Source organism: Chiloscyllium plagiosum, chromosome 17 (genome assembly GCF_004010195.1).
Source record: "Chiloscyllium plagiosum isolate BGI_BamShark_2017 chromosome 17, ASM401019v2, whole genome shotgun sequence".
NCBI classification, from domain to species: domain Eukaryota; kingdom Metazoa; phylum Chordata; class Chondrichthyes; order Orectolobiformes; family Hemiscylliidae; genus Chiloscyllium; species Chiloscyllium plagiosum.
In genome coordinates, this window is record NC_057726.1 from 22,173,824 (window position 1) to 22,192,407 (window position 18,584).

Here is an 18,584-nt window from a genome sequence, read left to right on the forward strand (position 1 = left end):
AGCCTTTTGGAAGAATGTATGTGCTTGATAAAATTCATACCATTGTTGTATTGATGATTGGAAGTAAACTAAAAGAGCATAAGTTGATTAGTAACTAAAACACATCCCTCCCTGATGCATAGTGTCGCCTGAACTGACGGTGCAGGATGCACCTGTCCCCTCTGCCACCGCTGCAGATGTCAGATCGATCTCTTTGAGAGTAAATCAGAGAAAAATGATTGGGCCGGACAGAGCCTGCAGCCATGCACTCAGATCCTGTGCAGGCCAGCTAGCGGAAGAATTCGCTGACATCTTTAACCTCTCCTTGCTACAATCTGAAGTCCCCATCTGCTTAAGAAGACCACCATCACCCCAGTAGCAAAGAAAACACACACTATGTGCCTCAATGACTACTGTCCAATGGCTTGGACTTCCATAAGCATGAAGTGCTTTGACAGATTAATCATGGCCCACATCAACTCTAACCTCCCAGCCTGCCTCGGTCCCCTGAAACAGGTCTACAGGGGATGCCATTTCCCTAGCCCTACACTCATTCTTGGAACAAGGACGCCCTATGTCAGGCTCCTGCTCATGGACTGCAGCTCTGCCTTCAATGCCATAATTCCTTCCAGACTAATCACCAAACTCCAAGACCTAAGTTTCAAGTCTGCTCTCTGCAAACTGCGATCAGTGAAGCTAGACAACAGCACCTCCTCCACGATAATCCTCAACACTGCAAGGATGCGTATTCAGCCCCCTACTGTACTCCCTGTATACTCATGACTGTGTAGCTGAAATTCATACAAATCCCATCTGTACGTTTGCTGATGACACCACCATTGAAGGCCGGATATCAAAAAGAATACAGGAAGGATATAGAGTGCTTGGTGTCATAGCATAATGATAACAGTTTCTCTTTCAGTGTCAGCCAAACAAAAGATCTGATAATTGACTTCAGAAAGAAAGGAGGAGAGCACACTCCCATCGACGTCAATGGAGCTGAGATGGAGAGAGTCAACAGTGTCAAATGCCTAGGAGTGGCAATAACCAACAATTTGTCCTGAATCTCCCACATAGATGCAACAGCCACGAATGCACAACAATGCCTCTTCCTCAGGAGGCTTAAGGAATTGGGCATGTCCATAATAACCCTCACCGACTTTAACAGATGCACCATAGAATGGCTTGTTATGGCAACTGCTCTGCCCAGGATTGTAAGAAATTACAGAAAGTAGTTTGCACAGCACAGACTATTGCAGAAGCCAATCTTCCATGGACTCCAACTATGCTTCTTGTTGCCGACATCATTAAAGACCCCTCTCAGCCCGATAATACTGTCTTCCAATCTCTTCGATCAGGCAGAAGACACAGAAGCTTGCACACACATACTAACAGGTTCAAGAACAGCTTCTTCCATTCTGTTATTAGACTACTGAATGAACCTCTCTAATTTCAAATCGAATATTGACCATGCTTTTGTGCACCCCTTCTGCAGTTGTAACCTTGTATGCCCCACTCTGTTTAAGGACCCTGTGATTTGAATGACCTTGTTTGCTCTGATGTTTATATTGCTCGCAAAACAAAATTTTTCATTGTACCTAGGTCCATGTGATAACAATAAATCAAATCAAACCAAAACTACACCATGATGCCATTTAGACCCTTATTTAACAGACATCACTGATTTTTGATCTAACCCAGGAACCTTTGTTTACATTGCTTAGTTTCCATTCCAAAGAGATTAGCAATCTTGGATTTAAAATGAAGAATTAATTAACCGTTTATTTGTTGTTTTGTGGAAAATTGTTCGAAAGGTTGACCATCCTTTGTAGAATTGTTTGTTAACCTCACTTCTAAAAGAAATGCCTCTTAATTTTGTCTCTATCTGCTCATTCTAAATTCCCTGCATTTTCTGTTTATAATGAACAGCTGACATTCTTTTACAGTGGGATTGCTTCAAGATTGCACATCTGAAAGAGCTCATGCTTGTACATGTTCTGTTTGTTCCACATGCAGCACATTTCCTACTGTGCTTTGGATGCACGCTTGGAAAGGAGGCATCGTCCATAACCAATCAAAATAGCTCCTTTGTCTCCACAATACCTGTTCCACTGAATCCGTTGAAAACATTGATCAAGTAACCTCTTAAATTCTAAAGAGTATGACCTTAGCTTCTTTGTGTTTTAGCATGTTTCTGGTGGAATGGGAGTGGAAATAAGAAACTACAGGTGCAGGAAATTTGAAAAATAAATTCTGTTAACGTGAAAAGATAGAAAATAGGCCATTCGGACCTTTGAGCCTGCATGACCATTCAAAATGATCATGGTTGATCATGAAATTTCAGTATCCAATTCCCGCTTTCTCTCCATACCCTTGATTCCTTTAGCTGCAACAGCCATGTTCAGCTCCCTCTTGAATATATTTAATGAATTGGCCCCAACAGCTTTCTGTAGGAGAGAATTGCACAAGCTTACAACTCTGAGTGAAGAAATTCTTCCTCCTCTCAGTCCTGAATGGCTTACCCCTTATTCTTAAATTGTGACCTCTAGTTCTGGACTTCTTCAACATCGAGAGTATTCTTCCTGTATCTATTCTGTCCAGTCCCATCAGGATTTCATATGTTTCTATGAGATTCACCCCTTATTCTTCTAAATTCCAGCAAGTACAAGCCCAGTCATTCTAGTCTTTGCTCATATGTCAGTCCTTCCATCTCAGGAGTAAAAGATCATTGGCCTAACATGTTAACTTTGTTGCACTGTCTGCAGACATCACCTGACCTACTGAGTATTTTCAACATTTACTGTTTTTATTCCTAGTTTTTAAAATCCCTTCTCATAAATTAACCCTTGGAATTTGGATATCATCCTGATAAAGGTACATTGTATATTCCGTCCAAGGCCAGTATATCCTTCCTAAATGCTTCAAAATGAATTCAGTAATCAAAATGTGGACTTGTTTTGTCACTCTTTGTATTCTCACCCTTTCGACAAAAAGTGGGGTTGAAATTGTCCTCATTTCTGAGAGCAACATACATGTCTGTAATTTTCCACATTATTGGGTAGATGCCAGTGTTGTAGCTGTACTTGAACAGCTTGGATAGAGGGGTCTGTGTGGCAACATTGCAACCAGAATGTTGCGAGGGCCTGTGACCAATGGTCCTCACCCATTTCTTAATGTTGTGTGGAATGCATCGAATGACCTGAGGGCTATTCTGTGTAACGATATGAACCTTTGGAGAGGAGTAAGAAGTTTACCCAGATTTATTAAGCTAAATGATATAAGCCATGGTGTGCGATGAAAAAGGTATTCTTCTAAGAACTTTTAAAAGTCACATAGATATACTGTCCTTTCAAAAGGAGTACATTAGAAAACTTAAAATAGATCAAGAAAATCCAATATATCCAATAATAAGAAGAAATTGTTCATCTAACCTCCTTTTTATATACTTTACTTTCTCCTTCTTTAACTATCTGGGGCCATGGTTAAAGACAAAATTACAGAATGATGATAAAACCACCAGCCGTGGAAATTGCCATGCAGCATGCTTCCTGTCATATAAATGTAGCATTTTTTTCTGTCTGCGCCTCAGAAAGAGCTTTACTTCCAATAGCCTAAAGGCGTGAATGCAAGTTCACCTGTGACATTTGCATTTGATAAGGTTATCTGGATAAAGGTAAATGACTTTAAATGTAGTCAGAGCACTGGAACCAAAGAATAAGAATGAGGATGTAAGTGGAAGCGTTAGAAGGGAGAACCCTGCTTGAAAGTTATTTAATAACACTGAGTTAATTATAAATTTATTATTTCCCTTCAGCAAAATCCCAAAGGTTAAATGTCATCTTCTGTTATATTTTCTGTATGTACTATTCATCTGTAAAGTGGCCATAATTGACTTGAAACTGGTGCATAAGGTCACGAATAATGAGCATATAGATGGGTGATGAGTACAACTAAAACAGAATTGGAAAACAATATGCAAGTTGAGCAAAGACAAAATAAATGCACAGTTATCTGCTTCCAACTGATGTTCTTTATTTTTTGGGCATCCTAGCAGATGTCTCCTTCCCAGTTGTATGCTTTGCACAATGTTCCATCTCCATTCCTTTATTCATTTCAAACTTGCATCTTGTTCTTAAAGCACTGGTAAGTAGTAATACACTTTAATAAATTACAAAACATGGCCAGGAATATTTTTGGTTCAAAACCAAAACACATTCTGTGACATGATTTATCAAAGTACTTCACTGCAGGCAGTGACGGTCCTTGATAGGATAGAAGATTTGCTAGAAAAGCTCCACGACTGAGAGGTTTCAGTTAAAGGATTAGTTTGAAAAAGATGTAGCAAAGAAGATCAAGATTGGATTTAATAGAGCTACACAGATCATCACAAGATCGGACAAGATAGACAAAAAAATCTGTTCCATTAGCTGATGATACAAAGATGACAGGACACAGCTTTAAGGTTTTGGACAAAAGATGCAGGGATGATCTGAGGTGGAATTTTATACACAGCAAAAAACAAGAACTCATTGTTTACAAGACTGCTGGAATCTGCAATGATTAATGATTTCAGAAGGAAATTGTATGGGCATTTGAGAGAAATTAACTTGCACTGCTGCAAAGATAGAACAAACAAAGGAGACCAGTTGGTTTGCTGTATCGGGAGTCGCCATTGACTCAATCAGCTGAATAATCTTGTACACTATTATGGCTCTGAAAATGGAGATACAAAGCATACAAACTGGGAAGGAGACATCTGCTAGGATACCCAGAGGTTGGTCTCTGAGGTACAAATAAAGGTTCTAATAACACTAGTTCAAAGTAGAGATGTGAAACTGTCTTTGTATTTTGGCAAATGTTTATCCCTTTAACAGCATCTAGAAATGCATCTTCTTCCTCACAACAGTAACTGCACTTCAAAAAGGTTATTTCCTTGTCTTTAATGTGCTTTAGTTTTTCCTGAACATGCAGAAGATCGTATATGAATGCAAAACTTTCGAAATGTCATAATTTAAAAATCTCAGTGCTCCTGTGGGAATAATTGTACCATTTCATTTTTTTTATTGCTGCTACTGCCATATAGAATTTATGCTAAGTGGACTCTACATTTAATGTCCTTTCTATTGTAGAGCTCCCAAAGCTGTGGACAATATCCTAACTATAGTTGAACCAACGTTTTGTGTAAATTTATCAGTACCACAAGAACTTTATCAATAGGGATGCAATTTTCTGGTGACCTTTCTATGAAAATTTTATTTGTCTACATTGGCACTTTGAGAGAATTAAGTTTTATACATGGAAATGCCAACCCTGTCCCGATCTCTCCTGCTGATACTGAACTTCACACGTTCAACTGAGCATTACTAGTTGTACTTATCATCTTCTGCTTCATAATCAAAGACCAGTCTTTCCAAACTCTAGTTTTGTAGTTTGAAGGTCTCTGTTGAGATCACTTTTCAGTTTAATTTCATTCAAAAGCCTCTTTTTTTAAAAAAACCTAACTTTATCTTTGCCTGAGTTCACCTCTCTGTTGGGTAAAATGTCCTGTGTAAGTTCATCTTGTGAAATTGGCTGTATTTCATATTATTGGTCCACTTTTTCTCTTTTCAATTACCTGCTGACATGTCCATCAAATTATTATGTAGAAGTTAATGCCACCACACCCAAATTCTGAATTTCAATTATTAAAAGTAGCATCATAACTTCCTTCTCAATGTGTTTGAAATTATTTATTGAGTTTAATTATTGTCTCAACAAAGTGTTGTCTTCATTTAACATTCCATTGTTTAATGTTATTTCATTGTAATGTAATTTGCTGACATTTTTGTTTCACATCTTTTGGTTTAACATTGTTTGAATGCTTTGTTGACAACCATTGTCAACATACCATATATATTTGTGTATAGGTCGACCTTGTGTTATAGTCGATCCCTTGTTTTTGGCCAAAAAATCTGGTATTTTTTATATACCTCGTGTATAAGTTGACCCTAGTTTTCCAAGGATTTCTTCCTGACCATATATGCAGCCTTAAAGGGCATGATTTGCACATTTTTTATTCAAATACACATTTTCAATACCTTTGTCATCACATGTTACGCGCACCAGTATATGTTTGCGCCATGTGATTTTCAAATTGTTAAATTGAATGTTGATAGTATATATACACACACACACACACACACACACACACACACACACACACACCGTGTATTATGTAATAATTACATACTATATTTGACTTGTGTATGCAAATATCTACGGATTTTTATAGCAGCCCTCGACAACCAGCCGTCTTCCCGCTGTTGCGTCAGTTTCTTAGAAGTTAGTCTCGCGTATAGTTGTCCTTGAACTTGCTGTAAAACTCCCCAAATGTTTCTGACAAAATGGCATCATGAAGAAACAAGTATACAGTACAGTTTAAACTAAAAGTTATTGAAGTCACAGAGAAGAACAACAATAGCATAGCTGCAAGAGAGTTCTGTGTTTCTAAAAAACTTGTCTGAGACTGTGGGGAAAAAAGCCACACAATTAAAGGCTATGCCAAAACCGAAGTATGCCAACCAAGGAAAGCTGAACAAGTGCTACAACTAGAAGAAAAGATTGCTGACTGGGTAATTCAGAGTCGTCAGAACGGAAGCATAGTGACTTGACAATGTATTAGAATACGTGCCACAAATGAAGCGATAAAAGATGATTCAGTGATTTCAAAGCCAGTGCTGTGGATGGTGCAGTAGGTTTATGAAAAGGTAAATTTAATGCTTAGACAGAAAACCAAGATTGTCCAACATCTACTAACAGAACTTAATCATTAATTGATTTCCATCGCTTTGTGATCAGAAGTTGGAAGAAAAACTAGTACAGCCTGACATGCATCTACAATATGGATGGAACCCCCATGAAGTTTGATATGCCAGGGAACAGAACTGTGAACCAGATTGGAGCAAAAACAGTTTTGGTTAAGACTACTGGCCATGAAAGGAGTCGATACACTGTGGTACTTGGTTGTATGGCAGATGGAACAAAGTTAAAGTCTATGGTGATTTTTAAGCGGAAAACTCTGCCCAAATAGAAATTTACAAAAGGCACTGTTATCCTCGTCCATGAAAAAGGGTGGATGGATAAAGTTGGCAGCAAAACTTGGATTAGGGAGGTCTGGAATTTGTGAGCAGGACTTAGAAAGGAAAAAGCCGAACTGGTTTGGGATATGTTCAGATCACACAGAGTGAAAAGTGTTATCAGTGAACTTCATGCTAACAATACTAACATTGCAATGATTCCTGGAGGCCTTACAAGCATGGTGCAGCCACTCGATTTTAATATCAATAAACCTTTTAAGGACTTAGTACGGAACAAATGGGACACTTGGATGCAAGAAGGGGAAATAAAAAGGCTTCACAAAGGGTGGAAACATGCATGTTCCATTACTTGCAACTGTATGTGAGTGGATTGTTGAGTCCTGGAAAGAGATGACAACTGAAATTATTGTGAAAGCCTTCAAAAAAAATGTGCAATTTCTAATGCTTTAGCTGGTATGAAGGATGACTTTTTATTGTCAGATGGAAATGACAAATCAACTGATTTGAGAGTGCAGATGAAGCTGATCCATACAATGATACACTTTAAGGAGAAAGTGAGGACTGCAGATGCTGGAGATCAGAGCTGAAAATGTGTTGCTGGAAAAGCGCAGCAGGTCAGGCAGCATCCAGGGAACAGGAGAATCGACGTTTCGGGCATAAGCCCTTCTTCAGAGGGCTTATGCCCGAAACGTCGATTCTCCTGTTCCCTGGATGCTGCCTGACCTGCTGCGCTTTTCCAGCAACACATTTTCAGCAATGATACACTTTACCCAGATGACTGAAATAAATTATTCAGTGGTGCAACTGACAAGGGCAGTGAATTTGAAGGATTCTTATGGACTTTTGCATGTACCGGTAACTTTTGTTTTAAGTAGCTATCCCATAATATTTGTGATAGACGGTGAGAAGAGTTTTTTGCTGTGAATATCAGTTTTTGATGTGAAGTGTTTATTGTATATTGTTAACAGTTTCATGCGGTCTTTTCTTAAAATACTATGAAACATTTTTTGTTTTTACTCCTCTGCTTTTCTTCATGAATTGTGTGTTATACAAATACCCCCAGTAGATGGCCTGACCACCTGCTAGTATGCCTATTAGTGTTTGTACATGTGTGTATACCTACATGCACTTTACGGTACTGGTAATTGGAATACGGTATGACAGTACTGCTTTACCATTGCAAGCAGGATAGAGACAGCTATTTTGTAGATAAATATTTATAGTTCTTTTTCCTTTTGTTGTTTATTATTTTATATAGAAATCTGGCTCTTGTTTGTCCATTTTTTGGCTTATGCCAAGCACGAATTTCATCCCCTTCAACGATACCTTGCATATACCTTGCATGTGTCAACCCCCAATTTCAGCCTAAAATGTCTTCAAAACTCGACCTATACACCAGTATATACGCTAAATCAAAGGCCTCTATTGCACTGCCTGCATTCCAAATACCCTCTCCCCTTTGTTCTGGGCTTGGACAAGCACTTTTGCCTCATCTTTTTTTTTCTGTATCACCCTGGCCTTGTTTTACAGCCTTGTCTCCCAATTGGCTACATCCAGGCATCACTTCCTGCTCTCTTGCTCTCACCTGGGTCTTGCTATCCACCACCACTACATTCTAGACATTGACCTGAAATCTCTAGGTAGGAACAGTCTTCCCTACACTGCTACTTCTACTGCTGGGCTTTTGATTCTCTTCTTAATATGAACTGAGGCCCTGGGGGCTATTTAATTGCGGTTGGCAGTCAGTGTAGGTAGCCCTGAACATTTAGCTGCATCGACTGACTTCTGCCATTAGGTGGGCCCTTGTGACTCTTAACAGTCTTATAGAATGTAATTTCATTTTATATTTTAAAATTCGTTTTCTTTCAGTTATTTCATTTAACAATGTAGGAACTCAGCGATTTAAAGTATAAGTGGTGGTATATTTAAATTTAGATGGTACAGACTTAATTTGGTATTTTTTTAAAATCTAAGGAATGTATCTATTTGAATATCTATTTACATGTTGTAACTACATATCTACCAACCTTAATCTACTTCAGCTTGTTCTTCTTTCATGCCCTAATAATTGTCCTTATTTGAGGTTACAATATTAGTTTTGGACCCACTCTTTTCTCCCTCAAGCTGAGTGTTAAATTCAATATGTTATGATCACTGCTGTCTAAAAGTGCTTTCATTGTGTGATCTTTCATTCATCCCATCTCATTGTACAATTCCCGATCTAATGTAACCTGCTGTCTGTTTGGATCCAGATACACTGTTTTAAGAAGCTACCCTGAAATCATCCTATGAACTCTCATTCAAGTTATGTGTACCAATCTGATTTTTCGAGTTTATATGTAGAATAAAAGTCCCCTATCATATAGTTTTTCTGGAGAGTTTCAATTATTATTTCTTTTATATGCCATCTTACTGTATGGGCTGAAAAATGTGTTGCTGGAAAAGCGCAGCAGGTCAGGCAGCATCAAAGGAGCAGGAGAATCGACATTTCGGGCATAAGCCCTTCTTCAGGATTCTTCAGGCTTATGCCCGAAACGTCGATTCTCCTGCTCCTTTGATGCTGCCTGACCTGCTGTGCTTTTCCAGCAACACATTTTTCAGCTCTGATCTCCAGCATCTGTAGTCCTCACTTTCCCCATCTTACTGTATGGTAACAGTTAAGGAGACTGTGCATCATTGCCAAGAACTGGCAATGGCCTTTCTTACCTCGAGTATTCCTTGTCTATTGTTCTCATATCATTAGTTATCAGCCCCATTTTATTTCCTCGCTTTCCTTCCTTCCTGAATGTGTCTTTACACTTAAATACTCAAGTCATAATCCTTGTCAGTTTGAGGCATTTCTCTGTAATGACTATCAGATTGTATGTATGTTAATGACTATCAGATTGTATGTATGTATTTATTTGTTATCAATTCATCTGTTTAGTTTCAAATACTATATTCAAATATAGAGCCATCAGTATTGCCTTTTTGTAACCTGTAACCTTATCTGTTGATTTACTGTTAAAATTGTACTGTCTATTCCTTCTTATCATGCTGGCTACTCTTTGATTCACAATATCTTGACAAATTTAATCATTATCACACTTTTTAGCTTTAAGTCATCTCTGTTTTCCTAGTTATCTGGTTCACTAGAACACTGGACCAGCAAGATTCAGTTATCGATTGACTCAATGGTAAAGATGTCACTTAGCCCAGTACCAGTGCCAATACCCCATGAATCAGAGCCAAATCACTCCACACCAGTCTTATTTGTACTTTACCAATTTGGTAATAGTCCCACGATTATTATCTTTTGAAATTGTCCTTTTTATTATGGTGCCTAGTTACTCAAACTATTCAGAGCATTATTCCTTGACTTGCCTATGTCTCTATGTGGAGCACACGTGATGTATCCTTGACACCCACTAAATTAGTTTTAATTCCTGAGCAAATGTCCTGAACCCTGATACTGAGCTGGCAGCACAAGCATCTAGGCTCTTGCTGTTTACTACAGTGTCAATCCCCTCACTACATTGACCTCTACTATAATTATTCTACTTTTTGATCCCCTCAATTGAATAGCTTCCTGCAATATGGTGCCATTGTCATTAGCTCATCCACCCTGCTACCCCACTGTTATCCAACCAAGCTGTAAGAACCTCAGATTTGGAATTTAAATGTTAAGTGTTATGCACTTTTTTTGTGCAAAGCCAAAGTGTAATTTTTCAGCAAACTTGCCATGGTGCAAATCAGAACAATTACCTTTGACTTCTGTCCATTAAATAATCTAGTATTTTCCAAACTCTCAAATGTTTTCATCAGTAGCTAATTCTGTTAAATTGTTAATGTGTTTCAGGAGTCACATTATTGAAGAAAAGAGCTTTGTGCCTTGTGAAGAAATGTTGTTTGGCCGAATGTCTTTTAAAGGTTTTAATCCAGAGATAGAGGTATGTTCTTTATAGGAAATCTGCATTTATGTCTTGTTCGCCATTGGCTTTTTGGTGAAGGAATTTTATCAGCCAACTGAACACAATGAACTTCTATAAATTACATGTTTTAATGTTATAAAGTTGTGGGGATTGTTATGAAACACACATTACTGTATGCAATATGCTGGAATTTTTTAAAGTCAACATTTAAAATTTTGTCCTGCTGCATCAAATTGTTCAGAGAGAACTGGAGGGCTTGTTAGAGAAGGATGATTCCTCAATCTTGTTGGAACTATTTTATTTGGAAACATTCATACCCTTTGTGTAGAGTAGATTAGGCAATTAAAATCAGCAAGTGCAACTCTATGCACAAATATTTTGTGTTATGTTGAATTTTTGTATAATTCGCTATTACTTTGGGATGATTTGGGATTGGAGAGACAAGTTGGATGCAGAAAATGATTCGTGAAATGGTCGAACTGTATCTAAGATGAGTTATGCAGGGAACATTGAACTTCAAGGATGATGAGATTTTTTGGGGGGGGCAGGGCACCAAAGACTAACGTTTATGCCTTGCTAAACCTACAAAAACTATTGATTGGAATGTAATTAGAACATGAAGTATGAAACTTTGGATGCAGTTATAACATTGTTTTGAGCATTGTATTTTTAAAACCATCCAGGACCAGGGAGTATTGCTAAAGATACGTTTAGATGAAGTTAGAGGCTATAATTGTGTGAAGAGACAAAATAGGTTGTGAATCTGAAAATGATGATTGAAATTATGATAGATTTGATTAGGTTAATTGGTAAAACAGTATTTCTCCATGAGCGAATGAAACAGCATTAGAGCATAAATATATGATGATCACGGCAATGAATGAAAGGAGACCTTTTTTAACAAAAATATTAGGATGCAGTATGTACAATAGCAATGATGTTGTAAGCTGAATCCATAATAATTTGAAAGTAACAAGGATATGCATATAACGATAAGTTTTGATGGTAATTGGGTGAGGACAGGACATTTGGACTAATTAACTCATTCAAAGAATCAGCACGCATATTAGATTAGATTCCCTACAGGATGGAAATAGGCCCTTCGGCCCAAAAAGTCAACCCCAAACCTCTGAAGAGTAACCTACTCAGACTCATTCCCCTACCGTATATTTGCCCCTGACTAATGCACCTAACATGATGGGCAATTTAGCATGGCCAATTCACCTGACCTGTACATCTTTGGATTGTGGGAGGAAACCGAAGCATCTGGAGGAAATCCACACAAACACAGGGAGAATGTGCAAACTGCACACAGACAGTTGCCCAAGGTGGGAATCGAACCCGGGTCCCTAGCGTTGAGGCAGCAGTGCCAACCACTGAGCCACCGTGCCGCACGTGATGGTCTGAATGGCCTCCTGTTCTAATCAGGAGACCTGGATCATTTTTGAGTGAACACATGTACGGCTAAGAATTTGGAATGGAAGGAGATTTTTATTTTTAACAAAGGGCAGTATGTTTTTGTTAGAAGTAACAGCAGGTACATTTGGTAGGTTAACAAGGGAAGATGTTCTGTGAAGGGGTATTATAATCTTGTCAATAAGTAGTGGTTTGAAGCTGATGAGTCCTGCAGAATGGCAAGGCTTAAGGCAGTCTCAAGAAGTTGACCTCCAAGGTCTCCTTTTTCAGAAAGGAGAGGTCTGGAGGAGGTTTACTAGGTTGATTCCAGAGTTGAGAAGGTTGGCTTCTACAGAAAGATTGAGTGGACTGGGACTATGTTCATTGGAATTTAGTAGAATGAGGGGGATTCTTATCAAAACATAAAATTATGAAGGGAATAGATATAGAACTAGGGGGCATAGCTTCAAAATAAGGGGGAAAAGATTTAGAACTGACTTGCGGAGAAACTTTTTCATCCAAATGGAATTCCCTGCCTGGTCGTTTGAGACTACCTCATACTTTTAAGGCAAAGATATATCAGATTTTTGAACAGTTGAAGGAATTAAGGGTTATGGTGAGTGGGTGGGTAAGTGGAGCTGACTCCACAAAAATATCAGCCATAATCTTATTGAATGATGGAACAGGCTCGATGGGCCAGATGGCCTACTCCTGTCCCTATTTCTTATTTTCTTATGTTCTAAGGTGAAAGTCTGAAATTATGGCAGATGATTTTGCTGCAAGTTGAAATCACTATGTCTCACTTGTTGAAAAAAGGATCTATGATTTAAGCAGTGAGGATAAAATACTGGAAAAGGGAGATATTAACCAACGGCATCTTTTCGATTAAAAGAAGTGTTTTAAATACAAATTTTTGCCAAACACTTTTTTGACTAATGTTGTATTTATTTATAAATCTGGACTTTTATATTAAGTGACAAAAATGGAAGATTTGTAGCTGTGATAAAATGTAGAAGCCAATATAAACAGAAGCCATACTGCAGAGATAATCAACTGGACACCCAGAGGTCAGGTATTGAGGTCCCAACCTGGCCACTTTTGAAGCTTAGATTGAATTCAATAAACCTAGTAATGCAAGATCCAGCTGCTGTTCATTTTAAAAACACAGCTGGTTCACTCCTGTCTTCCAGAATGTCCTATCTGGTCAACGTGACTTCAGTTTTTGTAGATTATTGTTAATGCCATCTGAAGGGCACTTTGGGCAATTTTGATTATTTACAAATTGTTAACAGTGCTGTATGTTCCTAAGATCAAACGTTAAATGTCCTATTATTTTTAATGTCTTATATGTGCCAGCAAATTAGAAATCTTAACAGCTAAGTGTCTCACTATTAGTTTTACATTTGGAAAGTGAATCATAGCACAAATTTATGAAATATTTTTCAAACAATCTAATGTCATCACATTCAGCATCACATTCACACAATATCAACTTAGTAGAGCTAACAGATAAAAATTGCATTTATTCCAGAAACTAGTTGCACAGATGTATTCCCAGAATGAAAATGAAGAGTCTGATGAAGATGTTAAGATGGAGGTAGATGTTTCCGATGTAGAAATGGCTAGGAGGTAAGCTGTTGTATCTCAAAGGAGTATGATTCTACATATTAGCTGCATTTATCTGTTTGACTCAGAATATAACAGATATTTAATACATTGAAGTTAAAAACGCAGTGCATATTTTAAGGTAAAATGTGAGCGTTGTGATCACAGCAGCTTTTGTGGTGTTGCACAGATCATTTTAAAAGTGGCCTTTTTCTATGATCATAAACCATGAAAATAATGCTCGAGTTTAAACAAAACAGGATTGGTGAATCATCAAATACAACTAGAATAAGTGATCTCAACTTCAAAGAAAAGATTACTATGAATAGATCTTTTGGTGCAATCATTCTGATATTAAATAGTACCACTATAGAAAATAATTGGATGCTGTGAGATAAGTAATATAGCTCAGGAACAGGCCCTTCAGTTCACCATTATCTATTCCAACCAACAAATGCCCCAAAACATTGAATCAGCAATCCCTAAGATGCTTTCTTCAGTCTCTTTTTAAATAAAAATCATGAGGAACAGATTGGTTATTTCTGTATAGTCATTTCTTCATGATGCTTGAAAGCTTTACTACTTTAACAGCTACAATCAAAACTATTAAAGACGAAAGAGTTTTTTAAAGTTTAGATAATTGTGATAGAGCACTATATGGTTTTAACTCTTGCAATGGCAACACTATCATCAGATGTTCTGTAGTGACCCATAATATCATTATACAATACTTATTTATAGAATAACTACCTTAGAATGTTAATCACACTGCATATAATAATTGAGTCACAAATGCAACATAGTTGTTAATAAATGCCTTAACCTTCATTCGAATATTTTTGTTGTACTTGTGAGCTTTTGAAATCCCTGAGTACGACAACACTGTAAGATATTGAGAGGTTATTAGCCACCTGTCCAATAATCTTTATTGTTGTAAGACAGCTGTTTGATCACTCCTTTCACTCGAAAACTCCTCTGAGTTTCAGAAGCTTGTCTGACAAAGTATGATGCGCAGCAACAAATGGTTATTGCACAAGTGTGAAAGTTGCATTATCTATGATAATTTTTTCATAATTTTATGAATCAAGTATATTGCAGCTGTTTCAGTTTTGCTGAGGCAAACCATATAATGCTTGCTTCTCAGCTATTGCTGCTGTATTGGTTGTTGAAAAGAAATCTGCTTTTACCCAGACCAAACTCCATTTTTTGTGAAGTTGGCACTTTCTGCGAAGTGATTTTAGTTTTCTGCTTGCTTTCTGTGGTGTCTGACTGCACTTTGCCATTCTCCCCTGAATTGGGTTGGTACAGTTTTCACATGCTGCACCTCCGATGCATCACCTACCCTGCCTTCTCTATTGTATTTTCTCTAAATAAATAAAAGTTTCAAGTTTTGAAATATTGTCCAGTGATTGTTTATAATTATGGAGATGGCATTATGCAAGTTAACCTTTGAAACCTTGATAAACCACGGGTCGACTTATACAAAGTATAAAAGTAAACTGCTGGTATGATTTTTGGATGATCACTACTTTGAAATGTCACCTGTGAAGAATGTATGTGTTATTAACAATTGTGCATATTCACTTATATGCTTATATTGCTTGATCCCTTGATCAATTATAAGGCATAAAGCAGGGTGGGAAATTGAGGCTAACAACTAATTCAAATGTAATGTGATTGTAAAGGGGGCTGATTTCCATACCAAGTATATACAGGCATAGAGTTATAAAGCATGGAAACAGACTCTTCGGGTTCAACTCATCCATGCCGACCAGATATCCTAAACTGATGTAGTCCCAGTTGTCAGCATTTGACCCATATCTCTGTTAAACCCTTTCTCTTCGTGTACCCACCCACTTGCCTTCTAAATGTTGTAATTGTACCCACCTTCTCTGATAGCTCATTTTCATACATTCACCACCCTCTGCATGAAAGTGTTGCCCCTTAGGTCCTTTTAAATCTTTCCCCTGTCACCTTAAACCCGCATCTGCTCGTTTTGGAACCCCCCACCCTCACCCTGGAATAAAGACCTTGGTTATTCACCCTATCTATCTCCCTTATTATTTGATAAATTCTATAAGGTCACCCTCTGATGCTCCTGGGAATACAACCCCAACCTATTCAGCCTCTCCTTATAGCTTAAATCCTCCAATCCTGGCAGTTTACTTCGAAATGCAAAAATATGATTTTTGGAGAGGACAAATGTGGTTGTTATATTCATCAGGTCAACTTGTATGTCGCAATTTACAGTAAGTAGTTTGGTTGAAATGTAAATTTAACGTTGTACTTATGTTTCCCTTGTCTTCATTTAAGCCACTGCCCTAAGTCTATTCCCCACATTACAACAGTGACTGCTCTTCAAAAGTACTCCATTACTTTGAATGCCCTGTGCTCCTGAAAAATGCCATCCAAGTGCAAGGCTTTTCAAATTGATTTTACTTAATCTAAAAATCCATTCATCACTGATTCTCAACTTTAACTTAGTCAAAGCTTTCCTTTCTGACCTGTTTGTAATCACAACAGCTCTGCAATTTGAACCTTCCCTGTTGATTTATTACATATGTTGATTACCAGTTAAGACTTGATTCCATTCTATTTTTTCTCTTTAGCTGTCTCTCATTCTTCCTTACTGTAATTTAGTCATATTAGCTTTTCTTTCTCCCATCTACACTTTTTTACCTATACTGTTCCTGAAAACAGTCTGTTATTAATCTATTTCCTCCATGATCTTGACCATCTCATGATTTGGTCCTCCTTGTCACTGTCAATGTTATATAAAATACCTTTTGTTTGTTTCTTAAGCCAAGCACAGTACTCCAATCTTATCAATCATTTTGTCTTGTGCACTTGTTGGGCACTAACCCACCACCCACCTACAAGCTGCAACTTTCTTGGGGATGATCACGTTGTTATTTAGACTTTGAAAACATAGTTTAGATGTGGAAACACCTTGCCCTTTACTGAAGCTTTACCATCCACCTAAGTTTGAATCATCTATTCTGTCCAGTCATTTGTGCAGTCTTTATTCACAAGTTGTACTTTGGCCTCTCATACTGTGTTTCCTTTAGATTTTCACCTTGATCCAACCTCCTTGAAAGTATTGATTTTCCTCTCGTCATCTTCTGTCTTATCCAACATTTTTCACTGAGAGATCCTCTCACCTTTCATTGCTTTGACCATCTTCTGGGACACTTTTGATTGTTGATTATTCAAACTCCCTCGATTCAACATGTATTCCTTTTAATAATTGCTCTAGTCTTTCTTAATATCTCCCTCCATAAACCCTCTTATCAATAGTTGGTAATATTGTGAAGTATTAGTTCTACATATTGAATAATGTGCAACAGTTAACATGACAAACTGCATTCAGTGAAGCATTATTAAACCTTGTCTTCTTCAGATATGAAAGCTTAGTGGGAACCATAAAAAGGAAGTTTACCAAAAAGAGAGATCGATCAGCTATTCAATCTGAAGAAACAGAAGCTAGCACCAGAGGTGGTAAATGCAAGAAGACATTCATTAAGCCTCAGGAATAAATAACACGAGTGTGTCTTTAAATGTTTTCCTTCGTAAGGCAATGAACTTCCTATCTGAAACTGTGCAGCAACTGGATGTTTATTGTAATTATGGAAATGTGATCTTTTGCATACTAAAATTAGAAAGTATTACAATTTGCTGCAATGAAAATGTTCTGTGAAGATAAACAGATTCTGCTGTTTCGTTGTATTAAACAAATACTGATCATTCTTGAATACATCTCAGTAATATGTTATATGCACAAGTAACATTCAGCTCAATTGTGCTCAAAGTTGTCTTGAAGAAAAAGGTTATCCTAGGACAGAATCATATTAAGTATATGGTGGTGCAAATTTAATATATTTATGTTTTACAGCTATAAGAACCAATATAGTAATTTTCTTCCCTTTGTTTCTTGTGCTGGTAATATATTTGTAATATCTTAATGTGCTGCAAGTATAAATATTGTCTTTGTAGTGGAGCAGATTATCTTATCCTGCACCTGTCAGGGATCTTTTTTCCCCATGTGCATTAGGAAGCATAAAAGAATGTCAGTGATTTGAATACAAAGATGTTGAGGTTTTTATGCAGCACTCTCCACACACTGAATTGTTCCAAATGTTCCTGAGACTTGATGTATACAATTTATACTCATTAATCTGTTTTTCTGTATCAAAGGAGAGTTGTGAATTTCCTCTAACTCTTTGCCCGACAGAGATTCTTTTTTTTACCAGATTACAGTTTTGTTCACAGCAAATCTGTGGATATAAGCTGTTTTGAAACAGTAGCTGTATTTGCATCATTTACACAAAATGCTGGATAGTATGTAACTAATTGCCTTTTGCTTTGACTTTAATTTAGAAATTAAAGAAAATCTGATTTTATTTTTAGATATATTTTTAGCATTCAGAATTTTTAAAATCCTTTATTAGACAAAGTCTGGACACTTACTATAACTTTTATTGATTCTGAAGTTATAATGTAGATTTAGAAGAGACTTCTTTGAGCAAAAAATAAAAATAAAGCCAATATTATTAGATTTGAAATGAAGTTTTATCCTCGCAAACTAAAAGTCTTTTCTAAAACATTCTCATGTGTAGGA

General features: G+C 37.2%; 1 protein-coding gene across 1 annotated transcript in view; it reads left to right on the plus strand.

Annotated features, from left to right (window-relative positions):
* mphosph6 (M-phase phosphoprotein 6) overlaps nt 1-18,372 on the plus strand; it is a 50,407-nt gene extending 32,035 nt beyond the window's left edge. Inside the window, exons 3-5 of the mRNA XM_043706655.1 lie at nt 10,894-10,984; nt 13,893-13,990; nt 17,367-18,372. Of these exons, the coding sequence (XP_043562590.1) occupies nt 10,894-10,984; nt 13,893-13,990; nt 17,367-17,502 (325 nt within the window). The 3' untranslated portion in view covers nt 17,503-18,372. The remainder of the gene's footprint in view (nt 1-10,893; nt 10,985-13,892; nt 13,991-17,366) is intronic.
* Nucleotides 18,373-18,584: the final 212 nt, after the last annotated feature.